This window comes from Microcebus murinus, chromosome 16, assembly GCF_040939455.1.
Source record: "Microcebus murinus isolate Inina chromosome 16, M.murinus_Inina_mat1.0, whole genome shotgun sequence".
Classification (NCBI taxonomy): Eukaryota; Metazoa; Chordata; class Mammalia; order Primates; family Cheirogaleidae; genus Microcebus; species Microcebus murinus.
The window spans coordinates 40,048,166-40,076,135 of record NC_134119.1 but is presented as its reverse complement, the minus strand read 5'-3'; the positions used below and the strand labels follow the sequence as shown (position 1 = coordinate 40,076,135).

General features: G+C 46.3%; 1 protein-coding gene across 3 annotated transcripts; it reads right to left on the bottom strand.

Annotated features, from left to right (window-relative positions):
- Positions 1-282: 282 nt before the first annotated feature.
- TTPAL (alpha tocopherol transfer protein like) lies at positions 283-26,820 on the bottom strand. Of its 3 annotated transcripts, XM_076011139.1 has the most exons (7): positions 26,171-26,820; positions 24,518-24,669; positions 23,764-23,855; positions 12,027-12,486; positions 8,634-8,827; positions 7,286-7,396; positions 283-4,709 (listed from the first exon to the last, which is right to left on the bottom strand). In XM_076011139.1, exons 4-7 carry the CDS (start codon positions 12,469-12,471, stop codon positions 4,431-4,433), a joined length of 1,029 nt encoding a protein of 342 aa, XP_075867254.1. In that variant the 5' UTR covers positions 12,472-12,486; positions 23,764-23,855; positions 24,518-24,669; positions 26,171-26,820; the 3' UTR covers positions 283-4,430. The 3 variants fall into 3 exon arrangements, with proteins under 3 accessions (XP_075867254.1, XP_075867255.1, XP_012636280.2); XM_076011140.1 differs by lacking the exon at positions 23,764-23,855; XM_012780826.3 differs by lacking the exons at positions 23,764-23,855; positions 24,518-24,669; positions 26,171-26,820 and adding an exon at positions 17,392-17,487.
- Positions 26,821-27,970: the final 1,150 nt, after the last annotated feature.

Below are 27,970 nucleotides of genomic sequence, written 5' to 3'. Positions count from 1 at the left end.
AGGAGGTGGAGCTCAGGTGGTGATGCCAGCGATGGGGAGCACCTGTAAATACAGATGAAGCTTTGCTCACTCACCTGCTGTGTGGCCCTGTTCCTCACAGGCTCCAGACTGCTTCTGGTCCACGGTCCGGGGGTTGGACCACAGATCTACAGAGGATACTTTGCTGCGACAGTCCCCTTCCTACCTCCCCTGGAGAGGAGGCTCTGTCTGTCAAGGCCTGTGAATAATAAACCTCAGAAACTTTATCCAAACTGTCATCGTCACAAAAGAACTCCACACATATTTAACCTTACAAGGGTTTTTATTAAGACCCAGTAGTCATGCATACTAAAATTACATATTTTCACCACTTTGACTTAGAAAATGCACTAGAAAAATAAACTTTTGGTCAAAACAAACACTGAAGTACATGAATCCACCACCATGTGTCCTACACGCAAAGCCAAACTGAATTTCAGTTTGAAGCAAGGAATGTGACCAGTGGCTGAAATGGTGCCTCAAACTGGTCAGAAAATTAGCCTACCTTTCACCCCATCAGAGAGTAGTGTCAGAGGCTGATGGTCACAGAGAGGTTTCAAGTATTGCACTTTTAACAAGTTCCTACCTGATGTGCCAAGAAGCCGAGGCACGTTCACAAGAATCCATAACAGTGCTGACTTACTGCCTGACTAAATATACTGCCCAGGGAGATTAAAAGAAAACTAGCCAAGTAAAAATAGTAAATTCATCACTATCATTTCCACCTACAAATCACACTGGGCCTTCCATGAAGCAAGCTCCTGTTGACTCTGATGGTATTTGTTACTTGCATTTTAAGCAAACCATTTCTCCACGTCAGAGGAGCAGAATTAGAATTAGCAGATCCCAAGACTGAGAGGTGTTATCAGAACTGACATCTTTCCTCAACAGTAGACACGTTTGGTACTTCCACATCTCTTAGGACCACAGGACAGCTACACTTACTAGGTTAGCTAACATTTTACTCCCTAAATGAAAGGTGGTTTCAAAGCAAAACCTTAAAAGCTGAAAACTTTAAAATGAGGTAGCAGAATAATGCCATAACAGTATTATATATAGCTTTTGCTACCCAAATGAAAAAGTAATTCCATGATTGATCTGAGAGTCAAATGGCATTGAGAGAAACTGCCCAGCCAGGGAGAATTTTGAAAGGCTTGGGGAAAATACTTCTTATTGCCCTGTTTCTGAAAAAAACAGTATCTGGTTACCTGAATTATTAATAAACCACGTAAGACTTCTTGCAAAAACAGGATGACATGAGAGATTTACAGCCACCTTTGCCAAGAGCAAGTAAGAAACTCAAGATGTGAAGCCAGGGTTGTACTTCTGACTGTTTCTGTAGATTTCATACAGCCTCTCCCCAGGAAGGTAGAACAGAATTCTAGGAAGAGGCATAGTTTTCCAGAATTCTGTGTAGAGGGGTATAAGGAAAGAAGAGGAAGAAAACTCCCATGTACCTCAGCTTACAGATTAATTTGGAAGCTGTAGTTACCAATTCATTCAGACCTAAATCTCCTAAATAACATCCCAATGAAGGGGAAAAGGCCTCCAGAAAGACAAGAGTGTGGTGTCCCTGTAGCAGTAAAGCCAATCAGATGCCAGGGACAGATAATTGAGAGTATGGCTCTCCTCTATCATAGGATGATCCAGGGATGTAAGTGGCTCGTCCAAGGCCACACAGCGAGGTAAATTTGAACTTGGCTCTCCTAATTTGCTATCCCTTTCCTTCCCAATACCACATTACCTTGATTTTAGGGAAGGGTTACTTTCCAGGTATTTATGCGATGGGCCAGAACCTTTCCCTGAAGGAAAACGCTCCTGGTTCTTGAGGTTCACTTGTTGCTCCGCCAGGGTGCTGCGTCCCACTGAGTCAGGCTCCCTGTGTTGATCCTGGAAGTTCCCCATCCTGCTGGGGCAGCTTCCCACCAACACCCTGGTGAAGCCACAAGGACACTGCCTTGATTTTCACCCAGGGAGGTCCTGGTCTCACAGCTTGGCTCAAACCTGAGAGATGCCAGAACGATGTGATCTCTCTTTGGATCCGAAAGAAAGCACAGCACCTCCAGGAGGCAGACAAACCAAGGCTCTGACTCCTTTCAGAAGCTGAATGAAATAGCTTGTTCCTGATCCAACTGGAAAGGCCTGGGAAATGGGCAACATCCTTTCTGGTCTTTGAGATTTTTCTTTTCTTTCTTTAGACAGAGTCTTGCTCTGTCACCTTAGCTAGAGTACAATGGCATCATCAGAGCTCACAGCAACCTCCAACTCCTGGGCTCAAGCGATCCTCCTGCCTCAGCTTCCTAAGTAGCAGGGACTACAGGCCTGAGCCACCACACCAGGCCTGAGATATTTCTTTAGGTGAGCTTGGCCATCCCTATGTTAAGTCACATAGACAAAGGCAATTGGCCAAGAATGCAATGCAGAACTGAAACCTCAGGAGCTTGGTGGAGCTGAGTAGTTCATTCCTTTCTTTGCCTAGTTTTAAAATTTTTGTTGTTTTTTTTCTCTCTTCCCTCTTGGGACCTGAGAAAGCCTCCAAGCATGTCCCATCCAGACCATTGGGTTCTGAATGCTCTACTTTAGCCATCCTACTTGCCCTACTTCGGCCTTTTCAGCAGTGCTGGTCACATCATCATCAAATGGAACTAGAGGCAGCCAGGGGTATACGTTTTGGCACTTCCAGCTCAGCCAGGACCCTAGAAGATCCAGAGTTGGTATCCATGGTGAAAAGAACTTTCTCTAGAATTGGCATTAATGAGGTAAATAAATTAATATCCACCAACAGTTTCTCCATTTTTAAAAGTGCTAAAAAGATGAACAGCTTTGTAACAACAGACTGGCCTTTGAATTTTAGAATACTGTTGTCTTCCTAATTGAGCTGTCCACCTTGCCCCCTTAGTCTAATAAATGCATGGAGAAGGTACATGTACAACACGTAGTACTTGTCACTATTTAACACCATAATCACATGGAATAAACATCCAAGGAAATAGGTCAAAAGCCATCATATGAACCACCTAATTTGATGCTTGGGCTAAGGCTAAAATCTTGACAGGGAAGATCTAAAGTGCTGAAATGCAGAGCTAACATTCAGGCTGGCTGGTCCGCTTATACCAGAGAGAGATTCAAGTGGATCTGGGAGGGCGGTGATCCAGCAATCCAGAGACCAAAATCTAAGAATCCTAAGGAATGTAACCATTGTAGCCGGGTTTACAACAAACTACCAGAGTCTCAGTGATGGAAAGGTTCATACAAGATCCTGGTCACTTCACCTGGCCTTGCAAAAGCCATCTTTTTAAAGTTTAACCATCACTATTCAAAGGAAATTGGTATCACTGAGTTCCAGGAATATACATACTAGTTTCCTTAAAGTCAGGGCCAAATGATGACACATTCTTGGAAAGGCCCGTGTGTTCCAATAGAAAAGCAGGATCCAACCATTTGTATCTAGGTAGTCATTTTTCTAGGCAGAAAATCTAACATTCAGTAACTAAACCAAATCCCAGAACCTCAGCACCAAAAGGACCTTAGACATCATTTCACGCAGGCTCGTTTTACAGATGAGAAAGCTGAAGCCCACAGAGGCCCTCGTTTTATCCCAAGTTGCACACGTTGGGTCCAGGTCTCTGATTCCTAGGCCAGAATTCTTTCAGCTACACAGGCCTGGAATCCCGTGTTTTAGGTTGAGAAAAATCATACACTTCTAGGACCCTGTATGATTCTATTGAGAACCAGGGCTAAGGCTTTATGGGTTTGGGAAAACTTAAGTTTCTATTGCAAGATTCAACCAATGAATCCCAGAGGTGCTCTGAAGTCTGGGCTTCAAAATTTGATCAGGAAGCGCTGCTGATGTCTCTCGATGCTTGCATGATTCACTTAAGATGCTTTCCAAACCCAGTAATAGAAACTGGTGCCCAGACTTCAAATGTGAAGTTTCCTGGTGACCAACAGAGGTCTGTGGTTAGGTAGGCTTCACGTAAAAGACAAACTCCCAAAGCCTCACATTAGGCCACCTTGCAGGTTTAGCCCAAGTGTTTCCTAAGAGCCGTGCTGACTGGCCAATCAGGCGGTTTTCTCCTGGGAAGTGGGACCAAAGTGACTTTGGTCATGATTTTTCTTTTTTCCAAGATGCATAAAAACCAGATTAAGAAACAAACAAAACAGATACAGCTTCCAGATCAGTAGTTGCGAAGTGGGATTCCAAATGTTTGGGAACCACTTGGGACATTTTCTGTGTCTTCCATGGAGTAAATTCAAGTTACCCAGATGGACTAACTCTCAAATTTCTAGGGCTGTTCCTCCATGCTGCAGTTTCATTACAAGGCACAAGACCAAATCCTTGGCACCTTAAGTTCTCCTTGTGCCTCTCCAAAGAAAAAAAAGGATTTATAGATGGTGACACAGAGGACTGCCTAATAACAGGAGTATAGCTGTGATTTCACACCTCGCATGGAGTCATCACACTGCACGTCTGAAGTCAGTCCCTCAGGCAGCAGCGCCTGGCCCAGGGTGCTGTCGCAGGCAGGGGCCGCTTGGCAGAACTCTTTGACAAAGTCGTCCTCCGAGGCCAGCAGCACTGCGTTCCAGGTGGCAGTGTCCAGCTCTCCCGCCGTGCCCCCATACTCCTTGGGGAGAATGCTTCTTGGAAGGTTTGTGTGGAGAGAGTTCAAGTCAGACCCGTGGAGGAAGAACTAAAGGGGAATGAAATGAAAACACACATGTCCTTAGGTTAATCAGGAATGCAGAAATCTCCTTCACGGTGGGTGCTCAGGTATCTATTGAACGAAGAAAGGAAAGGTTCATGGCAACTCTACCCTCAGCCCAGAAAGCTTGGAGTATCCTTAATTCTCTTTTCCTTATACCACATGTCCTGTTGGCTGGACCTGTGAGATATATCTGAGATCCAACCACTTGGTGGCCACCCTAATGGTCCCATGCTGCCATCGCTTCTCACCTGGATTCCCTCAGCAGCCTGCTACTTGGTCTCCCTGCTCCCAGTCTTGGCCTTCTGCAATCTAAGCTCCTTTCAGTGTGAGTGAGATCATGTCATTCCTCTATTTACAACCTTCCAGCGCTCCCACCTCACAGACTAAAAGCCAAAGCCCACATGATGGCCCACAAGGCCTGTCACAACCTGCCCCCTCACTTCTCTGACTCCTCCTCCAACCAATTCTCCCCTCCACTCTCTTGGCACCAGCTGCACCAGCCTCCTAGCTGCTCTGCTGGCATGCCGGGCATGTTCCCACCTCAGCGTTGGCTCGTTGCTGGTCTCCCAGGTACCTGTGTGGCTCACTCCCTCTCAAGTCTTTGCTCAAATGTCCACTTCTCAATGCCACCACCCTATTGGATACTGCAACCCTTCCCCACCTCTCACACGCACTATCCTTTTTCTCTGTTTTATTTTGCCCCATAGCTCTTATCACATCCTAATACTAGATAACACACATGATTCATTGTATCTCTCTCTAGAATGTAAGCTTCCTAGGGGCAGGGATTTGGGTCTGTTTTGTTCATCAAGAACATACTTGCACATAGTAGTTGATCAATAAATATTCTTGAATGAATGAATGAACATTCAAAGTAGTAAATGAACAACACCATGGGCTATCAATAGGGCATTTCACATATATAAAAGACCCATCCAAGCCGGGCGTGGTGGCTCACGCCTGTAATCCTAGCACTCTGGGAGGCTGAGGCGGGCGGATTGCTCGAGGTCAGGAGTTCGAAACCAGCCTGAGCAAGAGCGAGACCCTGTCTCTACTATAAATAGAAATTAATTGGCCAACTAATAAATATATAAAATTAGCCGGGCATGGTGGCGCATGCCTGTAGTCCCAGCTACTCGGGAGGCTGAGGCAGCAGGATTGCTTGAGCCCAGGAGTTTGAGGTTGCTGTGAGCTAGGCTGACACCACGGCACTCACTCTAGCCTGGGCAACAAGCGAGACTCTGTCTCAAAAAAAAAAAAAAATAAAAATAAAAATAAAAAATAAAAGACCCATCCAAAGGTTACTTTGGTAAAAGTTCCAAACAGGATCTTTAGGAACCAACATGGGTTCACTCCCAAGCAGGGAGGCCACTAAATTAATTGTTTGCAAACCTAGATATGCATCAGAATTACCTAAGGAGATTTTAAAAGCACAGGTCAATGGGCTCTGCCCTTGAGCTGATGAATCAAAATCCACAGGGAAAGGGCCTGGAAATCCACATCTGAGTTTAAGTTCTCTCCCTTGCGACCTTGAGATTCTCTGTCTCTATATGCTTCCTCTTTGAAAAGGCATATAAAATTTAGGGCCCAGTCTTTGGAGTGACCTTCCTAGGCCTAGGGAAGAAAGAGAAAAATACTCCCAATCCCATTTGAATCAGTGGTACTGGGAAAGGTTCAGAGAGGTGGCTCTCCTGGGTCAGAAAGGAAGACTGTCTTTTTTTTGTTTTGTTTTGTTTTGTTTTATGAGAAAGAGTCTCACTCTGTTGCCTAGGCTAGAGTGCCGTGGCATCAGCTTAGCTCACAGCAACCTCAAACTCCTGGGCTCAAGGCATCCTCCTGCCTCAGCCTCCCGAATAGCTGGGACCACAGGCCCGCATGACCATGCCTGGCTAATTTCTTCTATTTTTTAGTAGAGACAGGGTCTCACTCTTGCTCACACTGGTCTCTAACTCCTGAACTCAAGCAATCCTCTCGCCTCGGCCTTCCAGAGTGCTAGGACTAAAGGTGTGAGCCACTGTGCCCAGCCAAGACTGTCTAAATGTTAAAGTGTCATCAATCCCTTTTCAAATAAGAAGCTAAACACACATCTTTTAAATCTTGAATTCCCTGCAAACTTTACACAGTGAGACAACATATTAGGTAAATAGAAAGTCTTAAATAGCAATTTTAAATCCCAAGATTCTATAGTAAGAAATGACCATAGCTCTTTTAAACTATCTGCCCTGTGACTATCTTTCACTCTTCCTCTTTTCTATGTCCTCTTACACATAAAATGCAACGTTGGTTCCCAATGCTCAAGCTAGGATACCAAAAAGTCTAAAGGATACACAACTTATGACAAAAATCCTGGCTCTGCTCTCTCTACTGGCAAATATTACATTCTTACTAATTTCATGGTCCCCTCACAAAAGGATTGTTCATTGATTTTATCTGTAACCCTTTACTTCTTTCCAAATTACTAGTCCCAGGGCAAAAACAACAAACTAAGTACTAGATGTCACAAATAAATCAAGGGAGAAAAATATATTAAAGTCTCTGAAGTCAATAGGAACATCACTTACTCTGTTTGCTATTTTCTCCTTCAGAAATGGTTTTATGATGGCAAAAATGCCTTTAAATATTCGAGGTTCATTCACTATATGGACTGCTTTTATCCGAATGGGGAAACCGTCCTGTGGGGGGAAAGCAAAGAGGTGTTAGAACATTGGGAGGACCTTTCTACACCTGCCACCCCCAGTTAAATCTTCATTTTAAGCCCCAACATCAGTCTGGCCTGACCCTCATGGCCTCCTAGTAGACTAAATATAATCAAATGGGTTTTCTTAACTCCAGCCACGTTCAGCGGCTTTAATATGTAAGGGGTATATGTTGAAATTCACAAAAAAGGGACAGCATTTACCAAACATACTAACCCTGGAAATATTTTCCCCTCTAGATGCTCTTACAGTACTAGGAAAACACTGATCCAAACTCTGTACCCTGAAACTTGAATCGACATGGAATTCAGCAAAAGGCATCAGAAAAGTGCAAGCTAAGGAAAGCCAGAGCACTGGCTCAAGGCCAGATTTTGAATTTATGATAATGTCTAAATGCAGCATTGATTTGTTTAAATAATAAGCCTTGTACGTGGCAGGGGCTCAGACACTCACAGAATTTGTGGAATTCATTGAGAAGATCTGTTATAATCACTGGTGCCCCATAGTTCCCAAGAGACAGCACCCCATGTGGTGGGTCAGAATGAACAAGGAACCAACAACACCTGTACAGCTGTGAGACTGTGGTGAGGCTGTGTCTTCTCTAGGCCTCAGTTTCCCCATCTATCAAAAAGGAAAAGTAATTCTTGCCTATCTCACAGGATTCCTTAAAGGACTAAATGGGTTCTAATGACATTAAAAGCAAATTGTCAAACACTATGCAGATATGGAAGGAACTTCATGGTCCCCTGTGACTTGTGTTCTGAAATGCACACAGCACATGAGGTGTGAAGCATCTGACCAAAATGCAGTCCAACAGAACTCCACGTCCCCAGGTCCACAGAGGATGGGGGGTAGGGAGTGGGGAGGAGAGGGGCTCCAACACTCGGGCAGAAGCACAGTTTCTCAGTTTTGTTTGTTAGGAAAATTCCTCCTCTGCTTTCTAGACCAAAAAGAAAAAAATAGAAAGCATTTCCCTGGGTTTTTGGACTCTTGCCCTAATACTGACCTTGTCCAGATTGAAAGTACTAGAGACCCTGATGAGAATGGGTGATAAATAGGACTGTTAAATTTCTTCCCCTGCTGCTCTTGTATCTTTCTGACTGCGGGAGTGGGATGTAGCTTTGCGTGTCACGTGGGACCTGCAGTGAATGGACAGGGCCCCAGGGAGCCCAAAGCAACCGCAGAACAGGCACACGACAAGAAGGGGCCATACCTGGAGGATGCCAATCACCTTTTTGGCTATAAAAGGGCCAAAATGAGATGCTTTTGATAAGCTCACTCCTTTGTAGTCCGCAAGAATTACAATTCCATTCACCTGGGTTTCTTCAGACTGAATGAGTTTTTCTAATGTCAAGTATATGGCTCGGATGTTTTCGGTAATTGGGTAGTTGCTCGGTATCCATCTGTCTAAGGTCATGAGAGATGGACAGTATGTTACAGAGGTGAATATAAATAAGTGATCAGACAAAGATTTATCTCCTTTCTAAAACTGTTGTTTCAAAATGGAAAAAAAAGATATTCAAATGGCCGAGATTCCATTTAGGTTAGTAAATGGGACACTTTAAGCAGCAGCCGATGTTTCTTGACTCTAAGCATAGCAGCACATTCTGAAATGGAAATGCAATTGAACGCTGAGGTTACAAGCATGAGCTCTGAAGTCAGACACACCTGGGGCTTTGAAGCTTACTGGCTGTGCACCCTTGGCCAAGTTCTTCACTATGCACAAGTAGAATAGGATAGAATTGGCTAATTATACCTACCTCCATGAACATCTATGCTTCCTGCTATTAGATATTTCCCCTTATCTTTGTAACACCACCCTGGGTTTCCTTGAGGAACCACCTCCTCCCACTCTAGCCATGCAATTTGGATAGAACTGACTTGACTCCTGACTCTAGCGGTGGGCAAGTGATTGGGAACTGATTGGCCAATCTGGTATTACGTCTCCCTGGCCACAGTGTGTGATCCAAGCCAGGCCAAGCTGAGCCAGGGAGACTCACTTCTGGGACCTTGGCCCTTTGGAAAAAGATCTTTCTTCCCTCTTGTAGTGGCGAGGCTGTGAGCCTGAGATTCAGGGGCCCCATGAGACAAGAGCTGGTCTGAGAATGAAGCCCATGCTAAGGACAGCCGCAGTGGAGAGTTTTCCAATGCTGGAGTTTGAGCCCCTGAGTCCAGCTGTGCTCAGACTTCAGTTATCTGAGCAAATGAGATCTCCTTTTTTGTTTCATCCAACCTGAGTTGACTTTCTGTCACATGTCACCCTAAGAGAGTCCTAACTCATACACCACCTTTGGGGGGGGATTATTGTGAGTATGGAGAATAAGCTGTGAGGATACCCCTCACCAAACCCCCCTTTCTAGCATGGACATTCCTTTAATACTCCCCATATGTTTAATGATTTTTTTCCTCTCTTTGGAAATAAGATGAAAATGATGATTTTTGAGTAACTGCTATTCTTAAGAAAATCCTACCAAGTCCTGTATGCCACTTTCTTAAAAAGGTAAAATTTCACATTTGCCACCAATGGGATCTATAATATGTGTAAAATTCTTATGAAAAATCTTTGTCCAAAAATCTTTGTCCAAACCTTTGTCCAAAATTATGCTATCTTGCTGTTGCTCATTAAACTGGCCCCTTCATAACTGTATATCATCCCTCTCAACCACATATGTCTCAAAAGAGCTCTAAAAAAGGCATCCTTTGAGCTGGAGCTCAAGGTAAAAAAAAGAAAATAACAAAAATGTAAAAAAATTTTTTTAACTTAAGAAATTAACTGCTTTAAAAAAAATTTTTTTTAAATAAGACTTTTGAGAACAAAACCTTCTGTGAATGCCACCTCCTAAAAAACTGAGTCAGTGGGGAAGGGTTCAGATCTGCTCCAGACAAACAGGGAAAAAGTTCATCTCATGAGCAAAGGGTTGAAACCATACAAGCAAAGGTGCAACCGGTGTGGTAATATCTAACTGTTTTGTAATATTCTTAGGGGTTGAGTATAGGGTTGCAGCAGAAAAACCCGTTAACTGGTTTCTAGATCTCTCGGTGCCCTGAAATCTGCACTGCATTGCTTATTTTAAAATAAACACTCCTAATTTTGGAAAGTGCCCAAAACAGCAGGTGAGCTGTTCACACAATGCCTGCTACATAGAATAGGCTGGAGAACGGTTTAGTCTCCAAAGGGAGTTTGGTGAATGACTAAAGGCAGAGGGAAGTATGTGGAGGTGTCCACTGCCCATCAGACTTGCCTTCAAGAGGAGTTTGTATTCACGAGCAAAAGAGGGCTGTCAGTGTGTTCTCCATCCCTGGCCTGGTTGGGAAAAACATCGTATCTTACTTTCAATTTTTTTCCTCAGCTCTGGTTTGATAGAAAATGTTGACGTTGGGGGTGGAGTGGAGAACACTCCCAAGTTTCTAATGCATTTGGTGTCATGGAAGAGAACATGATTAAGAATCAGAAGTCGTGGCCGGGTGAGGTGGCTCACGCCTGTAATCCTAGCACTCTGGGAGGCCGAGGCGGGTGGATTGCTCAAGGTCAGGAGTTCGAAACCAGCCTGAGCAAGAGTGAGACCCCGTCTCTACTATAAATAGAAAGAAATTAATTAGCCAACTAATATACATAGAAAAAATTAGCCGGGCATGGTGGTGCATGCCTGTAGTCGGGAGGCTGAGGCAGAAGGATTGCTTGAGCCCAGGAGTTTAAAGTTGCTGTGAACTAGGCTGACACCACAGCACTCACTCTAGCCTGGGCAACAAAGTGAGACTCTGTCTCAAAAAAAAAAAAAAAAAAAAAAAAAAAAAATCAGAAGTCTCAAGTTCTAGTACCCTCTAGTCATGTCTAAATGCTCTTTGCTGGGAGGTGGCAAGGAGCTCCCCCCCAATTGCAAACTACCAAGCTAAAGAAATGTAAGGTATCCTGATTACTATCATGCAGTGCTAAGATCAAAAAATCAATCTGAAGTGAATCTTGTCAGTGGCTTAATAAAGTGGAGGAAAGAAAGGAAAGGCTGCAGGAAGAGTAGGTAACTTATCAGGTGTCGGCCAGGCCCACACCCTTTCAATGATTCCTGTACCCCGGCCTACTCACAAAGAAGGTCAGGCAGGGTCCTGGCAGCCATGCTGTGTCCTATGGCCAGGGGCAGATTCCTCAGCTCACCAGATGGTCTCCCCTGGAAATGTGGACTCTGCACTGAGGAACTGAATGGAGTAGTCAGGCAAACCCGAGAGCTGCCAGATTTAGCTATGTGCACAGAGGCAGCCAGAGCCAGAAAAAAATGTAAAGAAGATATGCAAAAGGCCACAGAAATGTGTGGTCCCAAGGACACACAGACGTTCGAGGCAAAGGCAGGGAGAATGGCTGTCAGCTCCTGGTGGCATGCTGGTTCTTGGTTCTGGGGCCTAGGAGAGCTGCTGCACTCTCAGCCCTCTGGTTCTAGGAGATACTCCAGTCTCCTCACTTTTTTCTTAAGTTGGTTTGAGTAGGTTTTTGTCTCTGCAATCAGAAGATCTTGACTACCAGGAGGGGTACAAAAGGGACTGGGAAAGGAAGGTGGAGCTGGAGAGACACACCCCAGGGAGGCTGTACACGTGCCCACACGGTCTAGGAGAATACCTGGGCGGAGGCAGAGGACGTGGCAGCCCCTGGGGTCGGTGTGAGGCAGCACGGTGAGGAACCCGGAAGCGAGGACATCTTTTAAGGCCGACGGCTTCAGGTTATCGAAGACTTCGGGCCAGCTTCTCCGGCAGCTGTGGTAGTTGACCAGGAGCTGCAGCGCGCGGTCGTAATCAAACTTGCGGGCTCGGAGGAAGCGCAGCAGGAAGGCGTCGTCGAGGGACGTGCTGAGGTTCGGGTAGTCCTTCCGCACCATGTCACGAAGGGCCTGCACGTCCCGAAGTCTCCATTCTGGCTTCTCCTGCAGCTCCTCCCGGGCTTTGGTGACCAGTTCTTCTGTCAGCGAGCACACGTAGCCGGGAGGCTCAGGGGGTGGCGACAGCTCATTTTCAGAGAGTGAGGCCACAGAAGGGCTGGTTCTCAGAGAATCGCTTTCTTTTGACATGAGCTACCAGGATCCCTGCCAACACAGAAGCCCCAAGCGAAATTAATAAAGCTTAGCAGCGTGCATCTCAACCCCCAGGGGCAGCACGACCTAGGGGACAGGAACATTTTTGTCAAAGCCAAGTAACATCAGAGCAGTGTTTCTCAAATTGGGGAATGAACTGGATCTGGACCATACGCATAAACGATGGGTCCGACCCCAGACTGATGGCACTTAAAGTCTGGGGAGAGACACCCGGCAGCTATGGCACGACACACACACTCCTCGGTAAACACACCGCCTTGCTTACAAATGCAGGAATAGGCGCTTGACCTCATCCGTCATGAAATAAATGTCAATTAAAACAACTCTGAGATTGAGACTGGCAAAAATGAAAAACGTATTCTGATATGCTTGCTGCTGGTGGGAGTATATGGTGACACAGCCTCTTTGGAGGGCAGTTTGCCAATATCTATCAGCATGCCATTTCTAGGACATACGCTTGTATATATGTGCAAAGTACAAGTATTGATTATAATGATAAAAGATTAGAAACACCTTAAGTGCACATCAGGAGGAGACTGGTTAAATAATGGGGTGCAATCCAGTCATGAAAAGGAATCTGGCAGATCTTTATGAACTGACATGTTAAGAAAAAAGAAAGCAAGTTGGAGAACTGTGTGCAGAAAATAATCACATTTGTTTTTAAAATATATATACACTTGTGAATACACAGGAAATTTCTGGAAGGAGATATAAGAAACTGTTACCAATGGTTACCTCTAGGGAACAAAACATTTAAAATGAGAAAGGCCGGGTGTGTGGTGGCTCACGCCTGTAAATCCCAGCACTTTGGGAGGCTGAGGCGGGAGGATCACTTGAGCCCAGGAGTTAGAGACCAGTCTTGGCAATGTACTGAGACCTTGTCTCTACAAAAAATTTTAAAGATTAGCCGGATGTGGTGGCGCATCTGTAGTCTCAGCTGCCCAGTAGGCTGAGACAGATAGCTTAAACACAGGAGTTCAAGGTTGCAGTGAGCTATGATTGCACCACTGCACTTCAGCCTGGGCAAGAGTAAGACCCTGTCTTTAAAAGGAAAATCAAAGTAAAATGAGAAAGAGACATTTTACTATACTGCTTGAATTTTTTACCATGCACCCACATAACTTAACATGGTGGCCATGTAAATGCACTGGTCAGACCTCCTGCTAGGAAAACAGAATTGACAAATGGCCCCAACCACTTTCCCTCTGGATCTACTTCCAGAGGATGCCATACTTTCCATGGATCACTCTGGCCAATGCATGGGTGTGACATGGGACTTGGGCTCTAACGGGCGTCCTGGGCTTGAGGACTCCCTGTTGGCCTGGCCAGACCCTTCTGGGGACTGCACTATAGTCAGAGACATTGTTCCTTTCCAAACCTCCTTCACAGGGCCAGACCGGCATCATGGCCCAAAGCGCTTCCTGACTTCCCCAGCTCCTTGCCCCTTTATCCTTCACAGGTGATGCCTCTAAATTTCTTGCATGCCTAATCTCACACAGTGTCTGCTTCTCAGAGGACCTGAACTAACACACTTACTGAATGGAAAACAAAAACAAAGCAGCTGCCTTAGATATTTCAGGAATAAGGTAGCAGCAGAACTGCCCAGTTCCAAACCCCAAGTCTTTTATATATATATATATAAGACAGGGTCTTGCTCTGGGCTAGAGTGTAGTGACTTCATCACAGCTCACAGCAACCTCAAACTCCTGGGCTCAATCAATCCTCCTGCCTCAGCTACCCCAGTAGCTGGGACTACAGGCTTTTGTCGATGGGCTGTTGCTGGCCCTCCACTGCAAGCTCAACAGGGAAAGCAAGGACTGTCCCAGGGTCCCTGCACATACCTTTGATGTCCTGACTGTACCTAATTGCACTCCTGCCCTTTCCACGAGCAACCAGGTCATGCCTTCTCAATGTTAGGTCTGCCCTCTCTGTTCCCTGCATTCCAACTTCCAGCTCTACCCAGATTTTTCTGCTTCCCCCCAAAGGTGTGTTCTCTTGTCCTGTGCACATCCTGTTTCCTCCGGCTAGCATGCTCACTCTAGATTTTACCTGACCAACACTGATTCACCCTTAAGTCCTGATTAAATGCCACTTCATTCATTTAGCAGACATTGAGCACTTGCAGGGGTCCTCAAACTTTTTAAAGAGGGGGCCAGTTCACTGTCCCTCAGACAGTTGGAGGGCTGCTGGAGAGCACGGCACACATCCCACACATGTGCACTGTGGGCCCGGGACAAATCGGCTAAGCAGGATAGGCAGCAGCGGCAAAAACACCCGGCGGGCTGAATAAATGTCCTTGGTGGGCCGCCTGTGGCCTGAAGGCTGTAGTTTAAGGACTCCTGACTTATAGCGTACCAGGCTCTCTTCCAGGTACAAGGGATATGGAAGTGAACAAAAAGTCCAGTCCTTATTGAGCTTAGAGTCTAGTGAGAGAGATACAATAAGCAAAATAAACTATGTACTGTTTCCCCAAAAAATAAGACAGAGTCTTATATTTATTTTTCCTCAAGAAGACATCCTAGGGCTTATTCTCAGGGGATGTGTTATTTTTTTAAGTACGGTATAACAATCTACATTTATTCAAATATAGTTAAGTCGTCTTCTTCTGGAACATCATCATAACTCTCCAAATCCCGAATTCCATCCTGAATTTCTTGTGACTCTATTTCCTTTAGAACCATTGGCCCCAGTCTCTCATGCCGAGCAATAGAGCTCTCATGGGGCAGATGAGAAGGGCTGCTCGTCTTCTTTACTGCTCAACAACAAAATGCATGGATTGTGCAAATCCGCTGCGTAGCCACGCCCATAACTAGGTCTGATTTTCAGGGTAGGGCTTCTATTGCGCAAATGCTTAGAAATCCTGCCAGGGCTTATATTATGGGTAGGTCTTATTTTCGGGGAAACACAGTAGTCTACTAAAAGGTGGTAAATACCATGGAGAGAAACAGAGCAAGGAAAGGGGCTGGATGTACTCAGGGATAGGGGCTGCAATTTTAAATTAGGTGGTCAGGGAAGGCCTCACGCAGGTGACAGCTGGGCAAAGATGAAGGAAGAGAAGGAGTAAACCATGTATATCTGGGGGAAGAAGAAGTGCACAGCCTGAGGCAGGAACATGGCTGGCTTTTTAGGGGAACAGCAAGAAGGCCAGTGTGGCTTGAGCCAAGTGAGCAAGGTAAAAAATACTAGCAGATGATTTCAGAGACTTACTGGGAAGCCCAAAGGCCAGGGCTTTATGGGCAAGTATTCTGACTGTTACTCTGTGTGAGGTAGGCACCATGGAGGGTTTTGGGAAGAGTGACATGATCCTGATTTGCATTCTAAAAAGATCACTGCTGTCCTGAGAATGGACTGTAAGGGGGCAAGGACTGGGGCAAAGACACCATTTAGCAGCTACTGCAATAATCCTGGTGAGGGATGACAGTGGCTTGAAGCAGGCAGCCTTTGCTGACAAGCCAGGTTAGGTGGCCCCCACACCAGAGCTCTTTGGCATAGCACTTCTCCCATGCAGTTGTAATTGTCTGTAGGCAATTTATGAGCAACACTCCTGACTGTCTGGTTCATCACCTTAAGCTCAGCACCTAACATGGTGTTAGATACAAGGGCTGCACTCCAAAAATATCTGTTGAATGAGTTCAACCTACTTGGCAGAGGTATGCCGAGTGAGGAATGGAAGTCTCCAAGAGATGCATGCAATCTCTATCTAGTGTTTACCTGGGAGATAAACTGCAATGTCCACGTTCAGGCCTCACCTGAACACCCCTCTTCAGCCTCATTTCCCACCTTGATGCACCTTAAATGCCAGCCAAAACAAACAAGTGGCCCAGCATTATCAGAACACCTCGTGCACTTCTGATAGTTCCTCTCCTTGTTTGTTCCTAAGCAGACAACTCATCACCTTCAAGCTGCAATGTCACCTCCTCTGTGAAGCCTTCCCTGCCCCCCACCCAAGGTGATTATCTCCAGTTTTCTACAGCACTGGGCTCCTGTTTCTTCTTTAGAAATTGCAGTCCAGTGCTATGAAACTCCTCGGAGCCAGTTTCACCATCTATTCATTTATCAAGTAATTACTGATCCCCACCCTATGTGTCAGGCGTTGTGCTCACAGGCACTGGGCACCCAGCAGCATCCAATCTTATTCTTTGCCTTATGAAGCTTATATTATAGAGGAATGATGAAAAGAGATAATATGTACTTGAGTGTTTTGCCATGTATCAAGCACAGTGCTAAGCCCCATACACCGTTTTCTCATGTAATCTTCACAATATTTGGCGACAGCTCTATTACTGTTCTCACTTTACAAAGGAGCTAACTGTCCCCTAGAATGCAAAGTCCACGAAGGCAGAGAACTTGCCTGCCATGTTCACTGCTAGCCCCAGTGCCTGGCACATGGCAGTGCTCTGTAAATCCCAGAAGACAGGTTAAGCGACGCACCCAAGGGTACACACCTAGTGAGGCAGAGCAAGGATGTCTCTAACCCCAACCTGGGCTCAGAATCTCTACCCCCCACCTGGAGCTTCATGTTTAATCCCCAGGGCTCAGTCACAGTCTGGTGAGCGAGCTGAGAGGTGGGGATTTAGACGGGATGCAAACATCATTTGTTAGGGTGAAGCTGGGCGTCTTCCCTACCTACAGCCCATCATTTTGCGGAGCACCCCCTTCCTCCCCACCCCACCCCCCAACAAGGACAGGTCAGGCAGCCATCTCTCCTGGAACCCCAGAGACCCCCAGAGCCCGCTGACAAGCTTCCCAGATCCCCACTTCCGGCTGTCACCCCCTCCCCAAGTGTCCCCATTTCCTGGGGTCTCGTTCCTCTGGGCCCCACTTCCGGTTATCCCTCCCTCTCAGGGGCCCTCTCCTCGGTCCCCAGGGCACACGGACGGGCTCGCGGGCACTCACCGGCCCGGCTACGGGGCGGAGCGCGGGTCAATCGGCGGCTGGAGCCTCGTCCGGCAGCGCGCACAGAACCGACCCGCACTCCCGGCCCGGCCAGGCCCGGCCCCTCGCGCCGGAAGTGACGTGTCCAGGGCGTGGGAAGGCGGGGCGCCGCCTGGGAGCGCGCATGTGCGACACCTCCCCGCAAAGCAGGCGTTCTGTCCCCACCTGGCGGCCGGACTCTGAGCTCTGGGGCCCGGTCTGGATGGAGAGCGCTAGGAGTTTGTCAAGCCGGGTTTATAGATGGGGAAACTGAGGCCCAGAGAAGGAAGGAAAGAAGCTGCCATTTTCTAAGAATACATTGTGAACTGAAATAATATCTTAAGGCTTCTCCCCACCAGCTGACTGAGTGAACCCCCTCCTGGCCAAAGGGGTACCCTAAAAGTGAATTGCCTGCCATGAGGAGGGAGGTCAGACATGCCTCTTCATGACCCCCCACCCTTCTTGTAAACATCCTTTGTAACTCACTAAAGGGCTAAGGCTTTGCTAGACAAACCTGCAGGGCCTCAGTTTACACAACAAATATATGGCCAGTAGCTTGTCTCTGATTAACAGACTGCCCACCTTTTCTGGTCAAACCAATGTATGCCTTCTATGTATTAATTTATGACTTTACCTGTAATCCCTGTTTCCTTGAAATGTATAAAACCAAACTGTAACCCAACCACAGGTAGTCCACTTGCTCAAGGTTTCTTGGGTCCTCAAATTTGGCTCAGAATAAACCTCTTTAAATTATTTCACAGAGTTTGGCTTCTTTTCTGTTGACAACACTAACATGTACCTGGTGTTTTACATCTATTATCTCATTAAATCCTTACATTTATACAATTCTGCTATGTCATGAAAGGGAAACTGGCAATCAGCGAGGTAAAGGGCTTCAAACCCAGCCCTCAGGATCAGCATTCCGGAATCCCTCCCACCGCAGCTGCTCCGGGACTGGTTGCTCCAAAGGCAGAGATTCCAAACCAGGCGACATGGCAATCTCTGCCAGATGCTAGATTGTATGTGTGTGTGGGGGGGAATGAAAGGACGCAGCACGGGGGTGGCCAGGGAGTCATGAGTTCTGACTCCTGCTCTATTTCCATCATTTCTAGGGTTGCCAGATAAAATACAGAACACTCAGTTAAATTTTGAATTTCAGATAGACAACAATTTCATTGTAAGTATGTCTTATGCAACATTTGAGACAGACTTATACTTCAAAAATTGTTTATCAGAAATTCAAATCTAACTGGGGATCCTGGTTGTCGTTCTGTAATGTTTTGTTTTTGCTAAATCTATGTGTTTAGTTCCTTATTGCTGTTATAACAAATGACTACAAACTTAGTGTGTTGAAACAACACAAATTTTTCGCTTACAGTTCTGTAGGTAAGAAGGCTGAAATCAAGGTGTTGGCAAGGCTGCATTCTCTCTGGGGACTTCAGGGGTGTATCTGTTTCCTTGCCTTTTTCAGCTTGCAGAGGCCACCTGCATTTCTTGGCTCGTGGCCCCTTCCTCAAATCACTTCAACCACTTGCTTCTGTCATCACACCTACTCCTGACTCTAGTCCTCCTGCCACCCCTTCTTGTGAGGACTCTTGGCCCATCCAGATCATCCATGACAATCCTCCCACCTCAAGGCCCTTCAATCAATCACATCTATGAAATCCTTTTTACCTGGTAAGGTAAGATATTCACAGGTTTCAGACATTAGCATGAGAACATCTTGTGTGTGTGTGTGGGGGGGGGCAGGGGACATTATTTATCCTATCAAAATCTGGCAACCCTAATCCAAGCTGTGTAACCTTGGCCAAGTTACTCAAACCCCTAAAGGTTCTAGTTTCTCATGGGCAAAAAGCGGATTAAATGATCTCACAAGAGGAAACATCTTTCCTTATGCCAGGCAAACAATAAATGCTTAATAAATGGCAGCTCTTGTGGCAAAAGGTGAGGGATACCCCTGTCCAAACCACACTTTCTTTGGTGTTGCGATAAGCTTGTCTCCTCAACCCAACCCAGGATCTACTGGCGGTATATGGAGCCTAGACTACAAGCCTGGACGCTGGCAGCAGGAGGAGAAGAACTTGGTCTCAAGGGCAGGGCAGGGCTGGGAAGGGTTTCAAAGATGACTCCGAAGTCTCTTCCACATCCCTCAATTGAGGGCCACTATTTCTTGTTCCTCCTGAACAAGGAGGTTACATTTTAGAGAACTAAGTTATCTCAGGATTAGAAGGTCTCAGATAAACAGCAATGACTGAAAGAATTTCCACTTTTTGAGCAATAACATATGCCAGGCACCATGCTTGTACGATCTCAATTGTGCCTTACAACAGCCCTATGAACAGCAAGCTGGGATCGTCCCATTTGCAAAAGAGAAAACTAAAATCCAGAAAGAAAATGTTACTTGCCTAAGGGCTCAACATAGTCAATGGACGTGCTGGATTTGAGCTCACATCTGTGTGACCCCACCGTTCCCAATTTTACTTTGCCCTAAAGGTCATCCAGATCTATATTTTTGTGTTTACAAGTTGGGAAACAGGCTCAGAGGACAAGCAATTGCCCATAGTCGCATAATGACTAAGTGGTTGAGTGGGGACTTGAACTTCTGTCTTCTGCCTTGGACACTCAGAAGTGACAGTCTCTCAGTAAGCCCTTGAAAAGACACGTGTCCTTATGTATAAAATGTGCATGTGCCCCTTGTTTGTAGGGGGCCCTTGGGAGGATTCAGCAGAGTGGCATGTGCAGAGTCCTGGTACGTTGTATCATGAAATGTCTGATTATTGGTTATGATCACCCGCCTCTCACACAGAAAGATCAGCAGAGGGCAGCTTGCCCTGTGTCCTGGTTTGGAGTGTTCCAAACGCCCTGCTTTCCTAGCTTTATCCAGTCTCTGAAGACAGAAATCCTGACGTTGGGTGGGTATATGCTGGAGGAAGCTAGAAATGGCTGAGCTGACTCTGTTTCCAAGGCATGTGATTCTGAGCTCATACAGTCTCCTAGGACCAGCTTTAGTATTGATTTGAAGGTAAGGCTTATTTAGGATGGTACCTTGGTATAGGTAGGGCAGAGTTTTTCAATCTTTTTTTTTTTTAGACAGAGTCTCACTTTGTTGCCCAGGCTAGAGTCAGTGCCATGGCATCAGCCTAGCTCACAGCAACCTCAACCTCCTGGGCTCAAGCGATCCTCCTGCCTCAGCCTCCCAAGTAGCTGGGACTATAGGAATGCACCACCATGCCCGGCTAATTTTTTCTATATATATTATTTAGTTGGCTAATTAATTTCTTTCTATTTTTAGTAGAGATGGGGTCTTGCTCTTGCTCAGGCTGGTTTTGAACTCCTGACCTTGAGCAATCCTCCCGCCTTGGCCTCCCACAGTGCTAGAATTACAGGCATGAGCCGCCATGCCTGGCTGAGTTTCTCAATCTTAACACTATTGGCATTTGGGGCTACAGGGGGTGTTGTTCTGTACATGATAGGACATTAAAGAAATTCAAAGAAATAATTACTATAATGGTCAGGTTAGTGGTTGCTTTTGAGGGGAACAGCTGTGGTTACTTTTGGGATGGGGTCTATTGGGGGGTGGTGTTACTGGGATGGCTGGGAAAGTTCTATTTCTTGATCTGGGTGGTGGTTACAAGGGTGTTTGCCTTGAAATAACTCAGTAAGCTACACATTTAATCCGTGTGGTTTTCCGCATATGTTTTGTTTTACACTATAAAGATCTCAGAAAATGAAAACAGAAGTCCCCGCCTCACCGTATGTGTGTGTATATGTACATATACAGGTGTATGAATGTTTGGCTTCTGGTGGTACCAGGTACACAGTAGATGCTCACTAAATATGAGTTCCCTGTGAATCCTTTCAAAAACCCTGACTTGTCAAAAATAGTTAATACTTATTAGATGATTACTATGTGCCAGGCACTGTTCCCAGGGCATCTAGTCTAATTGATTATAATTGAACCCCACAACCTGATTATGATTGTATCCATTTTACAGAGGATAAAACTGAGGCTCAGAGAGGTTACTCATGGCCACACAGGAGGTGGCAGAGCAGCCTGGGTTGGAACTCAGGCAGTCTGGCTCCCCGGTCTGTACTGTCACCCACTGTCATATTAATACATACACTAGACTATTTTTTTACAGAGCCCCTGTCTGCAATAATAACCCCCCCCCCCATTGAGTGCCTGCCACTGTGCGTGCCATCCTTGGACACTCGTCACGTGAGTCTCACAAACAGCCCTGGGAGGTGGAGGTACTTGTTAGCCTGCATCTGAGGGCTGGGAAACTCGACCCTAGAGAGGCGAAGGGACTTGCCCAAAGTTACAGAGTAAGTAATTGGCAGTAAGGGATGGGAGAGGGGCTTGAACTGGGGGTGGGGAAGGTTCATACTCTGTCCCTCGGGATTCTAAGGAACGAAATGTTCTACACCCTTAAACAGATGCTCACCTGATGGGTCTGACCCAGTCTGAGGTCATGGGTTGCCCAACCAGTGGTCCGGAGCCTGGCTTGGCTCGAGAAGCGTCCGGGCGAGGGCTGGGAGAAGTCAGAGGCTTGGCAAGCACCAGACGTGCCTGACCCCAATCAGAGGGTCGTGCGAAGCTTGTGACCCACGGGCCCTGAGTGCTTTAAGGTGGCAGAGGCCCCTGTTTCTTGCTGTGCTTATGTGCTTAGCCTTTTGGCCGCTGGCCTCAGGATCAGGACCTAGCACAGAGCTAGCCCCTCGCAGCCTGGGGGTGAAGAGGCACACAAAGGCTGGCTGTGTGTGTTCCCAGAAGAGGTGAAGCCCAGCTGTGCTTCTGTGGTCGCACATTGATTTCCTAATCTGAGTCAGCACTGCCACTCGGAGGTACAGGACGTCCTCCGGTCCCCAGGGCCCTGGATCCCAGCCGGGCTGAAGTCTTTCCAAAACAGGGCCTGGAGTAGTGGGGGGACGGGAAGGGGTGGAGATCCCACACCCCCTGTTCCATGGGCCAACCCTGCATTGTATGTTTTTGTGTGGTTTTTTTTTTTGAGACAGAGTCTCACTCTGTTGTCCGGGCTAGAGTGCCGTGGCATCAGCCTAGCTGACAGCAACCTCAAACTCCTGGGCTCAAGCGATCCTCCTGCCTCAGCCTCCTGAGTGGCTGGGACTACAGGCATGTGCCACCACGCCCAGATAATTTTTTCTATATGGTTTTAATTGGCCAATTAATTTTTTTCTACTTTTATTTTTATTTTTTTTTTTTTTGAGACAGAGTCTCGCTTTGTTGCCCAGGCTAGAGTGAGTGCCGTGGCGTCAGCCTAGCTCACAGCAACCTCAATCTCCTGGGCTCAAGCGATCCTTCTGCCTCAGCCTCCCAAGTAGCTGGGACTACAGGCATGCGCCACCATGCCCAGCTAATTTTTTATATATATATCAGTTGGCCAATTAATTTCTTTGTATTTTTATAGTAGAGACAGGGTCTCGCTCTTGCTCAGGCTGGTTTTGAACTCCTGACCTTGAGCAATCCGCCCGCCTCAGCCTCCCAAGAGCTAGGATTACAGGCGTGAGCCACCGCGCCCGGCTTTTTTCTACTTTTAGTAGAGACTCGGTCTCACTCTTGCTCAGGCTGGTTTTGAACTCCTGACTTTGATCGATCCTCCCACCTCGGCCTCCGAGAGTGCTAGGATTACAGGCGTGAGCCACCATAACCCATCGAGGGCTGAGTTCTCACTTGGCCAGGCAGGCGCTAAGCACTTCGTGTATACTCACTCGGCTCCCCTCCGGGATGCCGGGGAGCAGCGGCTGTCTCGAGTACCATTCGACAGATGAGCAGACATAGTCGGAGAGCCAAATCACTTGTAAATGGTCACACGGAGACGGCATTGCAGGTCTGTGACTGTGAAATCCTGGAGTGTCACTCAGCCCTTATGACAACCCCATTGGGTAGATGTTGTCACCCCCAGTAAGGATATGACAAAACTGAGATTCAGGAATGGTGGACGTGACTTGTGCAATGTTGCCAGGAAGCTCTGCAGTGACGACCAGTGATCATTTTTCAGGCGCACAGTCTACAGCCCACAGCTGCTGAAATGTAGCCATGACCGCTCCAAACCCCACGTTCACCCACAGTGCTCGTCGGATGGGAAGAGGGAGCCAAGAATTCCTTGGCGGCCCTTTGCTCAGAAGGGTGGAATGTGGTCATGGGGGCTGTTCCTTGAGGGGCATTTGGAGAGCATCCCATGTGACTCCCGAGTGGGGCCCAGGGGTCCGATGTAGGGGGCCGGAGGGGCGGGGAGTGGGGACGCGCAGAGGGGAGCCCGCACTCCCAGGCATTTCGGGGCACAGGCTGCTTGGGTGTTTCCCATGGACCAGCCGTGGGCAGGGAGCACCTACCTGCAAGTGGCCAGCTTGGCTCCCGTCCCCTAGGGCCTCCTGGGTCGGGGGGCAGCAGCGAGACGTGGCATTGGAGGTCGAATTCCTAAGGGCTGAGGAAGGAGTCGCAAGGATCCCTCCGGAGGAGAGGTTATCCCCAAGGTCAAGGGTGAGGGGCCCTGCGGGGATGGCCATCTCTGGGGAGCCCACAGTGGCATCCCACGACAGAAGGGGGCAGCTCGAAGCCACCTGGGATGGTGACCACTCAAGTGAGACCCTTATTCTCCCCTCCCGGTCTCCACCCCCCACCTGTGGGGGACAGTCCCCCACCCAGGAATCTCCTCTCCCAGGAGTCTATTCCCCTTACCCACGTTGGCTTTCGGCCAACCCCTGACTGGCACAAAGGTGCAAAAGGCCAGTCCCCTTGCTAGACTTGACCTGAGACCACAGCCCTGCTTCCTTCCCTCCCTCTCTTGCTTCCCTTCCTCCCTCTCAGGTTCCTCCTTCATAAACCACACATACCTAATCCCTGCCTCAGGCTCTGCTTCCCGGGGACCGAAGATGACCCTGGGCATCAGCAGGTGCGTTTGTGACTGGGCCACGTCACTAGCCCTGATCCAGGCACTTCATTAGCGAGAATTCTGGACCCCAAATCAAAACTGACATAGATTCAAATCCCAGCTCCAGCACTTCACTGCTGTGTGACCTTGGCCAATGGCTGGTAACTGCAGCTCAGTTTTCTCATGTGCAGTGTGGAAGGAAAACAACCACATACCTCACAGGGCTTTGCAAGGGTTCCACATACACAAGCACCTTGCATAATTATTCCTCCAGGCTGACAGCACTTGCTGAATGTCCAGGAAGCAGCTTTTTCTCATCTAGATGAGGGTGCTGTGTCCCAGGGTAAGTTGCCAGATCATGAGGTGGCTGGGGGTTCAAGTGCAATAAAATAGCTGCATTATATGAAACACCTGCTATGTCCTGATGCCTATACTACGTGCTGCATATGTGCTAGTTCGCTCCATCTTTACATGTCAAAGCTGATATAATTATCTCCACTTTACACATGAAAAAACTGAGGCTCAGAAAGTCTAAGAAACCATCTATTGGACCCACAGTTTGAAAATTGAATGCATCTAGAATGACCACAATTTAAAAAGACTGGCCCTAGTAACTAGAGGACTTGTACACTGCTGGTGAAAATGCAAAATAGCACAACTACTTTGGGAAACAGTTTGCAGTTTCTTAAAAAGTTATACTTACACTTGGATGACCCAGGAATTGTATTCCTAGGCATTTATCCAAGAGTAATGAAAGCACTTGTCCATTCAAAGACATGTATATGAATGTTCATAGTAGCTTTATTTGTAATAGTCAAAAACTGGAGAGCTCACACCTGTAATCCTAGCACTTTGGGATGCCAAGGTGGAAGTACCACTTGAGGTCAGGAGTTCGAGACCAGCCTGAGCAAGAGTGAGACACCATCTCCATTAAAAATAGAAAAAATTAGCTGGGCATGGTGGCGCACACCTGCAGTCCCAGCTATTTGGGAGGCTGAGGCAGGAGGATCGCTTGAGTCCAGGAGTTTGAGGTTACTGTGAGCTAGGCTGACACCACGGCACTCTAGCTGGGGCAACAGAGTGAGACTCTGTTGAAAAAAAAATACTATAATACTTAGTAATAAAAAGGAACAAACTATTGATGCTATTTTTGCCCATGTACAAAAACATGACAAATCTTAAAATAATTATGTGGAGTGAAAGAGTTCATATAAAAAAAGTACAAATTGTATGATTCCATTTCTATAAAATTCCAGCAAATGTAGAGCCACCTATAGTGAAAGAAAGTAATTTATAGTGACTGTGGTTGGCCGGGAATGGGGGTGGGATGACTTATAAAGGAAACTTTTGGGACAATAGAAACACTCATCATTTTGATTGTGGTGGTGGTATGTATATATTTCATAATTCATCAAATTATGCAATTTTGATGCATGCAGTTTATTGTACATCAATTATATCTCAATAATACTGTTTTCATTTTTTTGTTTTTTTTATTATAGATACAGGGTCTTGATATGTTGCCCAGGCTGGTCTTGAACTCCTGGGCTCAAGTGATCCTCCTGCGACAGCCTTCCAAAGTGCTGAGATTAAAGGCATGAGCCACCTTGCCTGGCCAACAGTGCCATTAAAAAAAAAAAAAAACAGCAACAACAAAAACTAGAGAGTTACTTACTGTCCCTTCCATGGAGGACCGTGGCTTTCTAGAAACTGCCTGCTTAGCGGCTGTGGCCCACACCACCCTCCTGCCTGCCTTCCGGCTTGGTCAGGGGTTCCTTTCCCTGCTCGGAAGACCTTCCCTGGTATCCTCCTTCGTATGGCCCTCCGAATATGCTGGTTGAGAGGCCCAGCACCAGAATCCCACCGACCTGGGTTTGAATCCCAGCTCCGCCGTTTACGGGAGCTGTCTGAGCTTGAAAGCGTTCTTGAGCCTCTTTGAGCTTCAGATTCCTCATCTGCACAATACTAGACGCTACCTTGGGATTGCCTCAAGGATCAAATGAGAGATAGTTGATGTTAAACAATTAGCCTAGCCCCTGGAGTGTAATAAAGCACTCAATAAATGTTAACTATTATTGATCTTCACCTGGGCAGTGGCTGTTGACTGTTCAAGTTTCTCAGCCTTTGACTCAAGTACCGACCCAACTGTATTTATTGCCATGGAAAGATGCCCAAAACATACTATTGCAGGGGAAAACAGCAGGCTACAATGCAATATATGCCTCACGGGTCACTTTAAAGATTAAAGATAAAAATGGACGTATATCTCTTAGTGAGGTGGCTGGTGCTGGAAGCTGTCACTGAAAGCTATCCGTGATCATTATTCATGTCGCGGCATTTTTGTAGCTTGTGCAATGCTACGTTCAAATATTATTATGAGCGTTCCTGTGAAACTAGATAATGTTCGTGATTGCACTTGAATCAAGGGGAGAAAGAAACTCTGTGTGTTCCCTTGTGCCTTTCTTCTGACACACTTACCTATCACGGGCAGGGCTTGTGTTGGACTTAGGAACCATCGGTCTGATATGGATTTTCGTGCCTTTTTATATGGTCCGGAGGGACAAAGAAAAGAAAAGAAAAGAAAAGAAAAGAAAAGAAAAGAAGAAAAGAAAAGAAAAGAAAAGAGAAAAGAAAAGAAAAGAAAAGAAAAGAAAAGAAAAGAAAAGAAAAGAAAAGAAAAGAAAAGAAAAGAAAAGAAAAGAAAAGAAAAGAAAAGAAAACCATTGCCCTTTGGATTTGAAACTCCAAGCCTTGGGTAAAAGGGTGTTCTTCGCAGTAACTGAGGTGCTATGACAAAATGTAGACACTAGAGGGCACCCCCAATCCCCAATCAATCTGCAATAGAGAAAACCAGAATGGCGTGATGAGAGTGAAGATGGTGACATGACGCTCTTGTTACATTTAACAATGGCTTCCATTTATTGAACCCTTACTATGAGATCCTAAAACGTGTTGAGTCACAAACTTCATTTCATTTTAACCTTGCAAACACCCCATCAGTTACAGGCTATTACTAAAGATTGTATACATAGGGCATGTAGAGTTTTAAAAATGATTTTTATTTAAAACATAGTTTGGTTTTTTTATAATTTACAAATGTTGTAAAATGTGAAAATACGAAGTGCACGTGTTCGTGAAATGTTACAAGTGTATGCACACAAGTACCCTTCATCCAGATCAAGATGTAAAACTTTTCTAATTCCTTTTCTACTCACTGCTGTCCCACCCAGGGCAGCCACTGTCCTGGCTTCCACCACCATTTATTTGTTTTGCTTGTTTGTGAACCTAATATAAATGGAATCATAGATGTGAAATCTTTAGGGTTTCCAGGTTCAGCACATAAAAACCCAGAACACCATTTAAATCTGAATTTCTCCTGAGACATACTTATGCTAAAATAATTCTTCATTGTTTATCTGAAATTCAAATTTAACTGGACATCCTGTATTTTACCTGGCAACTATAGTAGCCTTTTGTGGCTGGCTTCTTTCAACATAACTGTGAGATTCACCCATGTTGTTGTGGTTATCAGTAACACGCTCTTTTTCATTGCTGTGTAGTATTCCATCATACAAATGTACTATCACATATTTATTCCTCCTACTGTTGGTGGCCAAGGGTGAGTTACCCTTAGCAGTGCAGAACTCCTAGTCATGGATATTGGCTAA